The 15,929-nt window shown below is 33.5% G+C and overlaps 3 protein-coding genes and 1 long non-coding RNA gene across 4 annotated transcripts in view; all 4 read right to left on the bottom strand.

Moving 5' to 3' along the window:
* Nucleotides 1–15,929, bottom strand: part of LOC144554617 (uncharacterized) — a 59,333-nt gene that overhangs the window by 30,988 nt on the left and 12,416 nt on the right. The gene's annotated exons all lie outside the window — the stretch shown is intronic.
* LOC144554616 (putative aldo-keto reductase 1) overlaps nt 1–15,929 on the bottom strand; it is a 55,859-nt gene that overhangs the window by 36,180 nt on the left and 3,750 nt on the right. The gene's annotated exons all lie outside the window — the stretch shown is intronic.
* Nucleotides 2,696–3,967, bottom strand: LOC144553947 (uncharacterized). Its single transcript, XR_013511482.1, has 3 exons — nt 3,832–3,967; nt 3,435–3,593; nt 2,696–3,000 (listed from the first exon to the last, which is right to left on the bottom strand). It is a non-coding gene; the product is annotated as an uncharacterized LOC144553947 (long non-coding RNA).
* On the bottom strand, nt 11,569–12,385 carry LOC144554618 (ricin B-like lectin R40G2). The gene is made up of 3 exons (XM_078302935.1): nt 12,235–12,385; nt 11,969–12,091; nt 11,569–11,862 (listed from the first exon to the last, which is right to left on the bottom strand). The coding sequence occupies exons 2-3, from the start codon at nt 12,074–12,076 to the stop codon at nt 11,632–11,634; spliced, it is 339 nt and encodes a 112-aa protein (XP_078159061.1). The 5' UTR covers nt 12,077–12,091; nt 12,235–12,385; the 3' UTR covers nt 11,569–11,631.

The raw sequence follows: 15,929 nt of genomic DNA, 5'->3' as shown, positions 1-15,929 counted from the left end.
AAGAGAAACGAAAAAAAAGTAAGGAAACAAAGAAATAAGAAAATGAAAGATGGAGTCTTCTTAATTGAAGAGAAGAAATATGGAAACAGAGAAATAAGGAAACAAATAAATATATTGCTAAATTTCAGAATTTGTTCAATTTTAATTGTAACGTATCGTGTGGCAGCATATGTGGTGGGTATGTTTTTAACTAAATTTATACTTCTATACATAAAACAGATGCATTTAATCAAAAGAAGACAAATTATGTAATTGAAGGGCTGAGATTAAATCTGAAGTTTCACCTTTTAATCGTAGCCGTTGGCGGATCGGACACCCAACGTGCTTAACAATAGAATGGAGATATAGAGTTAGGCTGGGGTGCTATGGATAGCATAGTGGCCTCTATGCTACGGCTCAATATTCGAGTTTCCAAAATCCAAACGGTCGATCCGAACCGTTCATCTTATTCTCCATATTAATATCTGCTTGGAGACCAAATTTTATAATTTTCTGAATTTTTTTACTATTTATTAAGCCACTTTGAAAATCGCTAATCCAACGGTTTTACTGTTTTGTGCAGCCACCGTTGGATCAACAATTTTGTAAAATACTTAATAAATAGTAAAAAAATTCAGAAAAATGTAAAATTTGGTCTCCAAGCAGATATTAATATGGAGAATTAGATGAACGGTTCGGATTGACCGTTTGGATTTTGGAAACTCGAATATTGAGCCGTAGCATAGAGGTCACTATGCTATCCATAGCACCCCAGCCTAACTCTATATATATATATATATATATATATATATATATATTACACGAGTAAAACTAATTAGGTTTTCTTAAACTCACCAAGTTCTTCGGTAACTAAAATATATAGAATTTGACTTTAAACAATAAATCTAAACCGTTAAAACCGATCTACTTCACAAATAATTTATTTATATTTAAAATCCATATTTAAAAAAAAAAATGGAAAACCGATCTACTACAAAATGTTGATCGTAAAAGGACATCATCATCATTCAAGATTGCTGAGCGCTCTTCTTATAATTTAATCAGTAAAATATAATGTTATTGTAATGTTGAAACCAATTAGTGGGTTAATTAGTATAGCACTCTAATTTCGTAGAGGTCATGGACTAAATCAATTGGGTCGTGATAGCTGCTGTATAACTAGTCGAATATCCTTTTTATTGTTTTCTAGGTAGCCATGTTGTTATGGAGTATTTAGTATAATTATTCGTTAACGACATCACAACAACATTATTTTTTTTTAAAGATATATACACTTTTATTTTAAATTGTGTTTATATTTTAAATCTTAATTAATTGCATGTATGAAATGAAATAGTGCAATACAAAGTTTTGAGTTTCATCATCCTGTGGTGCAACAATGCGTGCGGGACCGTTCTTTAATTCTTAATTATAGAAAAACTAAATTTGTTTATTAGTATGAATATGTACAAGTTTTGTTGTATAATTTTCATCTAAAAGTAATTGTCCGGGTCATCCATAAGAGTATGTAATGAATTCAATATAAACCATATTTATAACTGCATTACGCTCTTTTGTCAACTTTCCACGTCGAATATCATAACAAAAACGTTGATCATTTTGTCCCAAGAAACAATCAAATTGTTGGTATATACATTGAAGAGGAGGGTTCCACTGCCTCAATTTTTCATGCCTCCATTGAACCTCCAAATCTGAACCGCTGATTCATCATTCTCATCAACGGTCTAGATTAGAAATCCCTTCAGCGAAAAATTTATCCAAATCGTCTCCAGTCTCAATTCGCTGTCCACCCCCTTTGTTGCCTCTGGTCCTCTCCCTCTCTTAATTTCGCTCTATTTCGTGTCCACCTCCCGACCGCCTTGTGCAACAGAAAAATACAACCTTCTTTGCCGGCCTTATTCTCTGTCGGACAACCTCTCCCTTGTGCCACCTAACGAAACCCTAGATTCAGAAGAGGAAATCATATTCATGCAATAGAAATAATCGTCTATGAACCTTCTATTTCTAATTGATTCCAAGTCTTTCGATTCAAGACCTTTGTAGATTGTTGAATTGGCTAGATTAATTATATGATAATGGATTGGCTAGACTAGATTAATGACATCTCTATTTCTCTTGCATGGAAAATCATAGAGGAATTGGTACTACATTTGAGTTGTGTGGAAGGCACATATATTTTTATGGTGTGAAGGTCCTGGATTTTTTTTTTTAAGTTGTGTATTTGTTGTAGTAATTGTAATAGAATTTTACTTGAGGTGAGCTTGCTCTATTGCTCAAAAGCATGTAACTTATTGTGTTAAATTCGGGGATGCAAGTGAGGAGTTACTTTTTTTCTTATTTTTTCATATTTTGCAAAAGTGAGAAAAGATGTGTATATTTGTATGGTTTTGATTTTATTATTATTATATAATGATTGTTGAGACTTGAGATAAGTTTCTATAAAACTACTTGTATCAGTACAGATCAGTGCATAGGCTCATTTTGGAGACCTACTGATCAATACTGTACCCATCTCAAAAGCTATCTCCTTATTTTGCACTTTATGACTGCCCAAGATTTCTTTGATTCTGTGGGTAAATTAGGGCTTATTAATTTTAAAAGTTACTGCTCAGGATTTCATACAGCAGTTACAAATGGATGAGTTAATGGAAACAAAAAAAGGAATATATTCATGCACCACCTTCATTGTTACCATTGAACTGAGCCAATTCATTATAATCGTTCAAAAAACTGAATCTCAAGTCATTTAATTGAATAACTTCCCTAAGCTATATTTGCACATATATTGTGTGAAACAAAAAGAGAACTATATTGCTCACTGCTGGCACAAAACAAAAATGTCAAAAATTATTGACCAGAAAAGACAATTTTTCCTTGCAAATTATTAGATCCCACAAAGCAAAATAAAACCCCAAGTATAGCCATCATGTCTCCGCAGCTTCCATCAGTAACGAATCCGGACAACAGTAAGAGGCATTTAATCTATCACTTTGGTTTTTCCTACAATAAAATATTAGAAAGTTACTAAGTTAATTTATTCCAATTAAGAATACATAACATGTATCAATTTCATCTACATTACCAGTATGGCTCCAATTCGTTATATTTTACAAAAAATTCAGATTTAACATGATCTTGTATAAAGTTCGGTCATCTTGAATAAATTTCAAATTTACAAAAATACCAGAAAGGGCTACGGTACCAGCAAACAACAAATAGTAGCAGTTCACAAGATAACAAACCAGCAAAACACAATGCATAAAAAAGAAGTAACAGTACAATATTAAAACAACAGTAAATGCACAAGGTAAAAATAATAGGATTAACATCAGAATAACAATAACAATAACAACACAATACAAAAACAGTAGCAGTGACATCACAATAACAGTAACAACACAAAGCAAAATCAGGGCAATCAGTGCCACAATAACCTGATGCGGTACAATGAAAGGGATAGGTTGTTATATGGGATCGAAAGTGAAGAATCCATTGTTGCGAATCAGGGGAGATAAGAGGAGGATGGGGGCGGTTTGAAATCAGCAAAATCGGTGGTGGATCCATCGAGGGTTAGAACCACAGAGTACCTTGCACTGCATCAAAAGATAAAATTTTTCTTGAATTAGAATGTGACTATGAAAACATAAGTATATAAATGGTAATTTTCATTTAATCCATGTAAATCAAAACTTCTGTAATTTGCTTTTCTTAATCTCCTCTAACCAAGAAATCCAAAATATTAATTTCCAATCAATTCTTGGACGTTCCCTCTAATTTGAAAGGAAAATCCATGAGCAGCGAAATGAAAAGAAAAAAAATTATCTAACTTACAAGCAATTAAGCAAAAGGATCCATGGGGGCGTCGGAGGAGGCTTAGAGAAGCATCGGAGGTTGCACGGAGGGGCTGGGGGAAGGGGGCCGGGGAAGAAGACACGAGAAAGAGGTGAGGGAGGCGCGTGGGGGAGAGGCAACCTAGCGAATTTGAGGTTGGGAGGCATAGAGGGGTCGGGCGAATGAGAGAGACGAAGAGATAGTATTGGAGACGATTTGAAAAAAAAATTCGCTGAAGAGATTTCTAATCTTGACCGTTGATGAGAATGATGAATGAGCGGTCCAGATTTGGAGGTTCAATGGAGGCATGAAAAATTGAGGCAGTGGAACCCTCCTCTACATTGAAACATTCGAAATTGTTTATATTACTATCGAAACAATAAAATTCCTTATTTCTCCATTTTCAATTGAGATATTTTCTTCTTGTCCCCTATGTTCATTAAATCTTAAACTTTTAATTTAATTAATCATTTACTTCTATTTTTCCCCATTTTATTATTTTTAGTATTGATTAACATTGCGCCTGAGAAAAGTGTTAGTGGCTAATCACTACGTATACTAAAACTAATAAGAGAGAGAGACAAAAGTTACACAGCTGGTGCTAGGCATAATCACAAATTAAGAAAGGGACGGAGTGTTGAAAATCAAATGGACAAGTGCATTGAAAAAAAAAAGAGTACATTTAGAAAAAAAAAAAGTATTTCAACTATTAAGTACAACTAAATAATTAATATAATTTAATAAAATAAGGGAAGTAAACCCAATATTGTTTTGATGCAAAAATAGATAATATATAATATTTGAATGGATATCAAAATTCTCCTAATTTAAAATAGTACAATAAAAATAATTTGAATATTTAATAGAAAAATAGGTTACCTGGTTGATCTCACTTTCGCCGAGTCTTACCTATATACACAAAGAAGCAAGACACTTCGTCTCCTTGTAGCTGTATAACACTTATTTTTGTTGTCTTGTTATCATGTTGTGGAGGATTTACCATAAATTATTCGTTAACTACATTACAACATCATTAAAAAAATTTATAAAAAGATTTATAAACGTTTTTTTTTTTGTAAATTGTGTTCATATTTTAAATCTCAATTGTATCAAATGATACAATACTGAGTTTAAATTTTAAATTAATTATACTACTGCAAAAACATTAACCATACATGGCGTATTATACACGGATGAAAAAAAATTCAAATTAACATGTGTAAAGGGAGGAGACGCATCCGCAAAAATTAGCCAACCTTACACACATAGTCATTTAAAATGCAACCGTATAATAAAGTGACCTATACCCACTACAAACATAATATATAACAACATCTTTGCAATATAGCGAAAATAGGACCAAAATTGCTTGTAAAAAGCAAAGCATAATATATAACAACATCTTTGCAATATAACGAAAATAGAACCAAAATTGCTTGTAAAAAGCAAAACGCGCGATTTATGGAAATTTTGTTAGAAATCTGCATCTAAAAAAGTAATTTGGTCTGCGATTTTTTTATTTTTTAAAAACTTGGTAGCAACTACCAACCAAGGATATATTAATAAAATTGATTACAACAACATATCCTACTTATTACATTTATTTTGTTATTATGTACCCCTACTTGGATCTCCCCCTGACACAAGAACTCTACGGTTTCTATAGAACATCAACCACATCTTAGCATCTTCCTCCGCTCTGTTCGCAACTAACAATGTTGGTAACTTCGAGTCTCAGAAAATTATCTCGTTGCGTTGCCTCCATAATGACCATAGGACAACCGTAAACGTTGCCATCCAGACTTTTCCTTGTCTCCCGTCGGTACTACCGTACTTCAGTTTTGATGCCTCCCATGTATCACAAACTGACTCCTTGCTTAGCAACAGATCATCGAATCATGCCCATACCTCTCTCGCATTTGCACATTAGAAGAAAATATGATATGATGTTTCTAATGGTCTCTCATCACACAATTTTGCTCACAGTGTATTCCTCTTCTTTGAAGCATATCTCTGGTCAATATTCTGTCTTTCTAAAGTAATAGTGAGAACACCTTAACTTTCGAAGGAGCAACAGCTTGCGAATTTACCGGCCGTAGTCCATAGTTTATAGATCGAAGCTGCAGAATATTCACCATTGGCCGACCAATGCCACAGCATTTCATCATCATGCTCATACAAAACCGGTACTGGCTCCGTACCAGTATAAAATCAAATTACATCCGAATCACCTAAAAGGGCTTCACCTAAAAGGGCTGCGATTTGTAAACCAGTGAGAAGGTTGTAATATGAACCGTGGTAAGGTACAATGCCATAATTAAGACCAAGACAGTAAAAATTTTTGAGGATTGATTTATATGTTAGCGTGCGTCAAAGAAGCCTAATAACTCTTTAACTAATTAGTCATGCATGTATTCTCATCCTGCTGCTTTGGAACATCAACTGTTTGCTCAGATGCATCTTAGCGAACATCAATATAATAGCATCATGTTTTTTTGTTCCATATATATTTCAAGGAATCCATTGCATGAACACTTTATTATGAATCACATCAGCACAAGTTTAGGAATATATCACGAAAATAATTAACAGATGATAAATTAAAGTAATAGTACAAATTAAGGCATGCATAAGTTTTGGGAACATTGCTAGCTGCCTTAATTAAGATTACAAATTAATTAATAGGGAACCCTGGAATTATAAGGAACGATTTTCCAGTGCTGGATTGGGGTGTCGCTCCAACCTTTGATGATGACCTTGGTACCGTCGACGGAGAATGCGTCACTATCTCCGGAAGTTAGGGCAGTCATATTCAGAGTAGGCATGTCTGTAATCCTAATGGCACGGAAACCTGTAGACCATAACTCTGTCCACTTGACCGTATCTTCGAGGCAGTTCGGGTTATAAGGAACTAACCTGACCTGATTTATTCATGCAGACATTAAAATTCTTCATCTTAGTTATGAGTTGTTCGACTATCATGGAAAATAGTTGAGTTTGTTTAACATAATTAATTGCTTACTTGTTGATTCTCTCCAACTGGGTTCTTAAGGGCTTGTCCTGTCACTCTGTTGACCAGTGCAAAAGCAGGTAAACCATTTACATCTGTAACCTCATCACTGTAACTCATATCCTTGATCCAGTGCTACATGCATTTTTTAATCAAACTAAAGGAGTTAATTAATGACCTCATATTCAAAAGTTACATCACGGAAAACCAATTATCAGGGATGACCCAAAAGGAAAATAATAGATCAATTGATTATATAAGTACCTGATAGTGATCGTTTGAGTCAGCAGGTGCCAGCACAAGTGCACAACAATACTGTTGCGTATGGTGAGACTGAAATCCTTGTTGGCCTCGCAATAAATCCGGACCGTCGGTTGTCTCAGAAAGTTAGTGTATGTGTCGCGGGAAGTGTTCGGCGGAGCATAGCTGGCCGTATGGAAGCCGTTACAAGCAGGCTTACCAGTGTCTGGAGCTTGAAGTTGAGGTGTTACCAAGAGAGTATACCTGATTCTGAACGTATCGTTTCTTAGATAGTTTGTGCTTTCAGTTATCGAATTGAGACCGTACCTGTCATAGCCCCATCGGGCCTTGCCATCTGATGGAAAAAAAGTGACCAGATTTGAGGAAGCGGTAGACCAGTCGGAGGTGCTCCGATCCAGTTCCACATACTGAAGGAATACTTCCCCCCCTTTGGTTTGGTTGCATTCAACAATTTGACGAAAATTGATATGTAATCGGAGTCCAACTTGTTGATGCCTTGCGGGTAGAATTCTATCGCCCAGTTGTAGCCACCCAATGTGAAGCTCTCCCACTCAATGCCATTCATGTTGCCAATGGTTTTGAGGGTTGAGAAGCCTGTTATATCAAGAGTATTTGATCTGCAGACGAATATCGGGTTCTCCGCCTCCATGGCCATTTCGATTAATGGTTGTTAGAGCAAACCTAATTAATTGATAACAAGTATATATATATAGAGTTCTTAGTTATACTGATCTTTGAGCAATTGTTGTGGGATGAATCCATTAATTTGCAGATGGTTCTTATATTTATAGATAGAGATAGATTATCACTCAATGTAAATAAATTAAAAAATGGTAGATATGAAAATAAATAAAAAATATGTTAATTGCTGGTTTGAACTTAGCAGGCCAGTAACATGCACGAAGCTAAATGGCGAATAAATAATTAATTGATGCAAACTTGCATGCGTCTAACCTTAATATGCTGTAAAATTAATTCTTTGAGCAATTGTTTGTGGCTTTCAACTAACAACATTAATTCTTATAAATTAATCTTTATTTTCATATCGAGCAAATAGGCTGTAATTTTTTTTAATTTTAACATGGGTCAGGGTAATGTGCTTCATATGGATCTCATTTGAAGATAAAATCAAGTACAAAATCTCCGTAGTTTTAGATACACAAGTTCATCACAGATTATATAAAACATGAATGAGACTAAATGAAAAGTTTCCTTTAAAAACATGTAAAAGACGAGAGGTGAGTGATAAGAGAATGAAATGAACTATAAAAAATTTAAAAAAGGAAAATTTAACAAAGTACATTGAATCTGGAATTTGGATTGAGAGCCAGGAGACCGAATAATTTCTCAAAAACAAAATAGACATAATTGTTGGTATATCATTTGAAACATCCTAAATTGTTTATTTCACCAAAATAACACTCAAATTCCTAATTATTTGCTTATTTTAAAATAGAACAAAACCAGTATTTCAACTATTAAATATAACTATATAATTAAGTAAATTCAAAAAAATATTTAATGGACATAAGAAAAAATAAGAAAGTTTTTTAATTGAAAATGGAAAAATGAGATATTGGAGTATTTTGATGGAGAAATAGACAATTTTGAATATTTTGAATTGGTATATGGACGATTCTCTCAATTTAAAATAGAGAAATAAAAAATTTAATTATTTAGATAGAAAAATAAAGAATTTTAAATGTTTCAATATATATAGTACCAATTTTATGAAAAAAAAAGAAAAAAGCTCAAGCACATTATTGGTGGATCCCACTTCCGCTAAGTCTCCTAAGCAACCAAGTCAGGGCTTGATAGTTTATGAGGAGAGAAAACTATATGCGGCTAAAATAATTAAGCATGTTTTTTTGTTCTCTTCAACAAGCATAATGAAACAATACAAAGTTTAAGTTTTAAAAATTCAGAGCCAACATTTGTTTATTTAGTGGATATGTATAAGAGTTTTGTTGTGTAATTTTGTTCTAAAATTGTATTTGCCCGACCTTATATGGTCCTTATTTACAAACATAAATTTTTTTTTTTTTTTGCCAACGTTGAGTACATCAAAAATATTATTACAACTCCTTTATTTTACCCAAGAGGAATTCTCCTACAGTTTAGCAAACGGCATAACTTTTAGAGTCAGTATGAAAAACACATGAATTAATTCCAACAGAAGCAGCTGCACGCATGTCGTTCAGCATAGCCACTACCTCCATGTGATAAGCTGAGCAGGCCGAGCTATATGTAACCTCATATTGAATCATTATATATATCATCCCAGCAAAGAACATAAGCAGCACCTCCTTTCTTCAGGCTCGATCCGTCTACCCAATAGTGGTGGCCAGCGCGCAGGTGACAAGGCCACTGATGTTTAATTTGGATGATATTAGGAGCTTGTTGTGATAAGGCCATTGATCTGGGAAAATTCACGGTGTTTAATTATCTAAAATTAATGACAGATCAATTCAGTATTAATTACAACCCAGCTGGAATGGGTATTCTAGATAATGTTGAAATCAACTGATTCAACTTGAAATATAAATAAGCTACTCTCAGCTGGATTTTAATCTTGATACCTCCAACATAAAAGACATTGTTCAATTTTATATAATTAAATTTAAATAAGATAATTTGTTCTGATGATCATGTCAAAGTATTAATCACAATTTTTTATATGTTTAATTTAGTTCATAAAAGTCTCAAATTATTTGCATGTTAGTTTTACTTAATTTACACAACCAGACAAAATATATAAGTACCTGTTGATGCATCCAGGTCAGAAATGATTTGTATTGCGACATCAATTCTACGTTATACTGATATTCATTTGATCAGACCAATATGTTGTGTAACTTGTGTTGGCTTGACCTTATATTCATTTGAACAAGTAAAATATGTTGGTTGGCTTGACCTTCAACTCTCTTTTCAATTTTTTTTACAATATATGTATACATTTGATGAGGGGTCTGAATTCAAACCGTCTGATCAGAATTCAGACCAATCTGGTCAAAGTTAGAAACTGATGGCCCCCTTTAATATCCGTGACAAAGCAAAAAATTTGACTTATTTTAGGATATTCGAACTGGTAAATGGGTAAAGTTCAACTTAATTCAGGATCACCGATGCTATGTACATTCTATAAATCACAAGAGGTGGCGGTTGAGAAGTCTTGCATTCTTGATCATAGTATCGAGAAAATTAAAGGAGAAACATCTTTGATTCGGCCCATATTCGTTTTCACCGATATAAAACTATGGGTCAAAGGTAGGATGAGCCACTGTTTTAAAAAGAATACATTTTGAGCTGCAAACCTTTTTCTGAACTAATACCCTATATCAACAAATGGCCGAAATGTAAGTTATAGTAAATACATATTCACTGTATATTAGAAATGGCCGAAATATAAGTGTTGCTGTTGAGTCATGCATGGTATTCTGAAATATAGACCAAAATAAAACATGGAAATTACAAGTTTACAACCATACAGAACCGGTATCCCCCAGACCCTTCTTTCCAAATGCCTGATTGTCTCCATTGCGGTGGAATGAGTATCCCCTATGTTATACTGCACGTTGCTGATGAAATTCACATTGAGCAATTTTTCTTTCCAGGCTTTCCTTTGATGCACGGGGATTTTGAGATTCATGCACACGGTCTGATCACGTTCTACCAGGTGAGGCCCTCAAATTGGTACCGTGCACACACATTTACCATTTAGTTTTCTCTGACAATTAGAACTTGGATAATATTTTCTCAAATGAACATGAGCCTAGAAGATGGCACAATCTTGTTGGAGCCCAAACAATAAAAGTTCTTGATCACTCTTCATTTTATAAATGAAACTAAAATAAACAAGAGAAAAGTGTTCTTGGTTGAGTATAACAACTTCTTGATAAAATTCTTGAATAAATTCATCTGATTTTGATAGAATAGTCTATTATTTCTTATTTTGTAAATTAAATTGAGAAATAATTATCATTCCATCGAATAATTAAATATTTACCATTGAAATTCTAAATTGACTCAAATTTGATCCTCCTATCCAAACAACTGAGAACACATCAACAATTTTTATTTTTAATTGGAATAATGTTTTATATTTTACAAATATAGGTACCACCAAAATTGAATGTTTCCATAAAGTTATAGATGTACTTATGCTTAAATTTTTATGTATGATATTTTTTGTGAAGATGCCTACAATATTTTTATTAACAAAATTCTGATATTAATAAAAATATGAAAAAGTAGAAAATCTCAAAATTTAGCTACAGCTAAAGAGTAAATAAATGAACATACTTACCAATTTTCAATTGATAACACGTGATTAATTGTAATTAAAGTTGAAACACCAATAGAAGAACAATATTTTTTTCAGGAACACTTAATTATGAACTCACACCAGCACAAGTTTAAGAGGATACATAGCTAGAGAAAAGGATAAAAAGATGATAACAATGATAATAAAAAACAATGCATAAGTTTACGTTGGAATCCTTGCTAGCTGCCTCAATATTAAAAATTAATTAACATGGAACATTTGGGACGATCATCCAGCGCTGAACAGGGCTATTGACCCACTTCTTGACGACAATTTTGTCGCCGTCAGAGAAATTAGTAACAATATCAGAACTGATGGCAGTCAGATTGAGGGAAGTCTTGTCTGCAATCCTGATGGAACGGAAACCTGTCGACCACATCTCAGTCCACTTAACCGATTCATCGAGGCGGTTCGTGTTGTAAGGAACTAAGCTGACCTGATGTATTCATTAAACAGGGGTTTAATATATGTATGATATAGGTACAAGCTCTTTAACTATTATGCCAAATAATTAAGTTTGTTTAACACAAATAATTAGTTACCTCTTCATTTTCACCAGCGGGGTTCTGAAGAGCTTCTCCTGTGACTCTGTTGACCAGTGCAAAAACAGGCATACCCCTTACATCTTTTACCTTATCACCATAACTCATGTCCTTTATCCAGTGCTGTACATGCATTGCATTTTTAATGAAAAACAATAAGAAAAACTAATAAATAGTTCATATATACTAATGAATCAAAACCAGTTATCAAAGATCACCCATGTAAAAAAGGAAAGGAATAATTTATTAATCAATTGATTAAGTACCTGATAGTAATCATTGGAGTCAACAGGTGCCAACACAACAATACCGTTGCGCACAGTCACACTGAGATCCTTGTTGGCCTCACAGTAAATCCTGACTGTTGGTTGTCTCGGCAGCTTGGTGTATGTGCTGTTGGGAGCGTTCGGTGGAGCGTAGCTGCGTAGCTAGCTGTGTGGAAACCGTTATCAATAGAAATCTTGGCCCCACTTGGGTTACCAACAGGCTTATCATTGTCTGCCATTACAAAGAGAGTACTTGATTCAGAGAGTATCGTCTCTCAGATAGTTCTAGTCCTCAAGGTCCGACCTCTTAATGCATCTGAGGTAGCCCCCACTGGAGATTGATGGCGAGAAAGTGAACAGACTAGAGGTTTTGGAGGTGTTTGACCATTTGGAGGTGGTCCAGTCCCACAGACTGAAGGAATACATCACCTGGATATCTTTTGTTGCGTTCAGCACATTGACAAAAACCGATACATACTCAGAATCTGAATTGTTGTCGCCTTGCGGATAGAATTGTATCACCCAGTAGTAGCCTCCCACTGTGAAGCGCTCCGACAGGATGCTGCTCCCACTGATGCTTTTGACGACAGAGTAGTCTGTTATTTCAAAAGTTTTCGACCCGGTGACGAACTCCAGGGCCATTCTGATTAATGGTTGTTATACCAAAACTTTAACTGATGAGAAGAGTTGATATTTAGAGTTGTCAGTTAAACTGATCTTTGAGCACTTTTTGTGGGATGAATTAGTTAATTTGCAGATAGATCGAGCATTTATAGATAGATGCATGCATGCATGGGTCCTCCATTGGCGCTTCACAATTAATTAAACAATAAATCCACACGGCAGTATTCCTTATTGGAACTTTAATTGCACTTCCTAAGCAACGATCAAGTTTGACCAGAGAATTGATTAATGCCTGGATGGCCATCACTAACAAGTCTCGAGGGAATAATAATATATATAAGAAGGAATTCATGTAATTCTTAGGCGTTGTCTTTTAGGAATTAAAAGTACCAAGTCATTTAATATCTTAATAGTTTAATTATTATTTAAGGGAACGTTTGATTATATTATTCTCAAAAACTTAATGTTATATTCAACCCTGCTTAGGGCTGCAAACGAATCGAACCAAATCAAATTTACGTAAGTTTGAGTTTGGTTTGAATTAATTTCGAACTAAATTTGGTTCGAATTAATTTTGAATCGATTTTTTACGAACTCAATTTCAAATTTTTTACGAAGTTTTTTACAACAAGAAAGAGTGATCGTAGTTGCCGAAATCGAGAGGTGAAAGTCGTCTAGGGTTTTAGAATTGAGAGTGAGGGTTACGACTTACGAGTTATGACTTATGGTTGGGCGGTTTATGTTTTAACTTTTAAGTCATTAGCGAACATAAGTCATCAGCGGAAATCAACGGTTCACGTTACTTTGAGATTCGAACTAGAATAGTTCGCAAACCTATTTCAAACGATTCAGGTCCAGTTTGAATTTGGTTTGAATTAATTTCGAACTATTTCGAATCAAACTTTTTACGAGCTTTTTCGAATCAAACTCGAATCGAATCACGAACTACGAATTTTTTGTGCAGCTCTATCCCCACTTATATGTAAGTATAAGTTTAAACTCTAAATTCAAAGTATTGCAATCAACTTCAACAATAATTGTGAACTGTAATTTTGATTTACTTCATGAATCAAATATTACGTGCTGAACCTCTAAATTTACGATCATAAAGTAAATCAAAATTACAATTAGTAATTATTGTTGAAGTTGATTCCATTATTTTAAAGTTTTGAGTTTAAACTCACACTAATTAACTTGCATGGCCTGGTTGTTGAAAAAAAAAACTTATATGCATTTTGATAAATAGACTACTCTTTGACCAGTAATTTTAACAATATTCAGTCAACAGTATGAAAATTTGAGATACTAATTATGGTTACTTGTTTGGTGCTTTTAATTTGTAGTAGTATGTGGAAGAGAGACATACAAAAATTTAAACCTTAAATTATTTTCTTCTTGATTTGTAGGTTACAATTCAAGTTATATGTCACATTTATTTATAGTACTACTAAGAATATTTTATACCTATATACCTTATAGAAAATATTTACTTATTTCTCAAGGAGATTCCCAACTTATATAATATACCAGCAAGGTTTTAGAAATATATAATTAAACGTATCGTCAAATGGTTTAACCATTAATTTGCTGTACTTCTCATGTTAAACTTCTCTAGGAAATGAGGGGCGTGTAATTGGTATCGGTATCGGACCAAAATTGATCCGATATCCAGTCGGAAGTGTCTAATTCGTTTCAAAATTTGTATGCACCGCTTCAAAAATCGTACGGATAAAGTGCATGTTCTCAAATCTTGAAACACATTGGACAGATTTTGATCTCATTAGACACGCCCCCTTTCCACTTCTCTAACCAGCATAGACATGTCCTGTTAAGATATTTAAATAATAATTAAACTAATTAAACAATTAAATGACATTCCGTCCTATTAAGATTTTTAATTGATCTTGTTACTTTTGATTCCTAAAAGACAACGCCTAATTAACAATGACATAAATTCTTTTTTGTTATTCCTTGGTAGAGCCCTTTGAGAATTGTGAATGATGGCCTTCGAGGCATTTTTCTCTTCTGGTCAACTGGATTGTTTTTAAGATGTCAGGCCAGTCACAGTCTGTGTTTGTTTAATGAGGTGGAAGGAGACAGAAAAGTTGCATCAATTCCAATAAGAAAGAGGGCAAGCAAACGGTCATCTATTCTAAAATCTTTACCGCACCGCTGTGTACATACAAATTAGGACTACAAGTCAAAATCCTAACATAAAATGTAACACATTAAGGTTAATATAAGTTTTGGCTTTTATTATGTAAAAAAAAGTATTGTATATACATATAAATATATTTTCACGAACGATGCATAATTTTTTTAACGAGAAAAATGAATGGTATTGCTTCACTAACGTAGTTTTTATTTGTTATTCTTTTCTTTGGTCTTAGATCTTCCGAGCAAATGAAAAACAATATATATATATATATATATGAACTCTAATTTTCCCTAACCTATGACTAATTTCTAAATGCAACCAATATGCGTTTGTCACACTAAACAAAAGCACAATTAATAAATTTTATGAAATTGTCATTTAAAAAAATTCAAATAAGACAAGAGAAAGTATAATACATAAAACGGATAAATACAAAAAAAAGAATAACAAAAATAACCAACATATAGTCAGGCTAAACGCCATTTTTTACAACATTGTGATAAATGCTCGATTTTATAAATAAGTTATAATATTTGTTTTCTAAATGAGGTATTCAAAACTTTTGATTAGGAGCAGGCGAATTAGATTTATTTTTTAAAATCATCTCCACAGTATGAAAGAAACATATCTTAAGAGTTCGCAAAATAAAGACATTATCATTCAATTACCAATCAATTCAAAAATTTCTTAAATGACATTTAAAATATGAAAAGAAATCAGAAAATTGAGTATATGATGATTAAATGGGGGGGGATTAGGAAATCTTTTCAAAAATATGGAGAAATTGAGACATCTACGTGTGACGAGTATGTGTGTATGTGCCTAAGCTGGATTAATATTTAAAATGAAGTTTATTGTTTTGCTGCAAGTAATGTTGAAAAGAAGCCGCTGCAAGTGGAGGAATGGATGCACC

This window comes from Carex rostrata, chromosome 5 (genome assembly GCF_964058835.1).
Source record: "Carex rostrata chromosome 5, lpCarRost1.2, whole genome shotgun sequence".
Taxonomy (NCBI): domain Eukaryota; kingdom Viridiplantae; phylum Streptophyta; class Magnoliopsida; order Poales; family Cyperaceae; genus Carex; species Carex rostrata.
This window is presented reverse-complemented; position numbering and strand designations above follow the sequence as displayed.

What these genes read in the sequence shown, in the direction of transcription:
- LOC144554618 (XM_078302935.1), bottom strand. Translation starts at nt 12,076, where the DNA reads ATGAGTTATGGTGATAAGGTAAAAGATGTAAGGGGTATGCCTGTTTTT. An exon ending in CCGCTGGTGAAAATGAAGAG is followed by an intron (nt 11,863 to 11,968) that starts GTAACTAATTAT and finishes TGAATACATCAG; the next exon opens with GTCAGCTTAGTTCCTTACAA.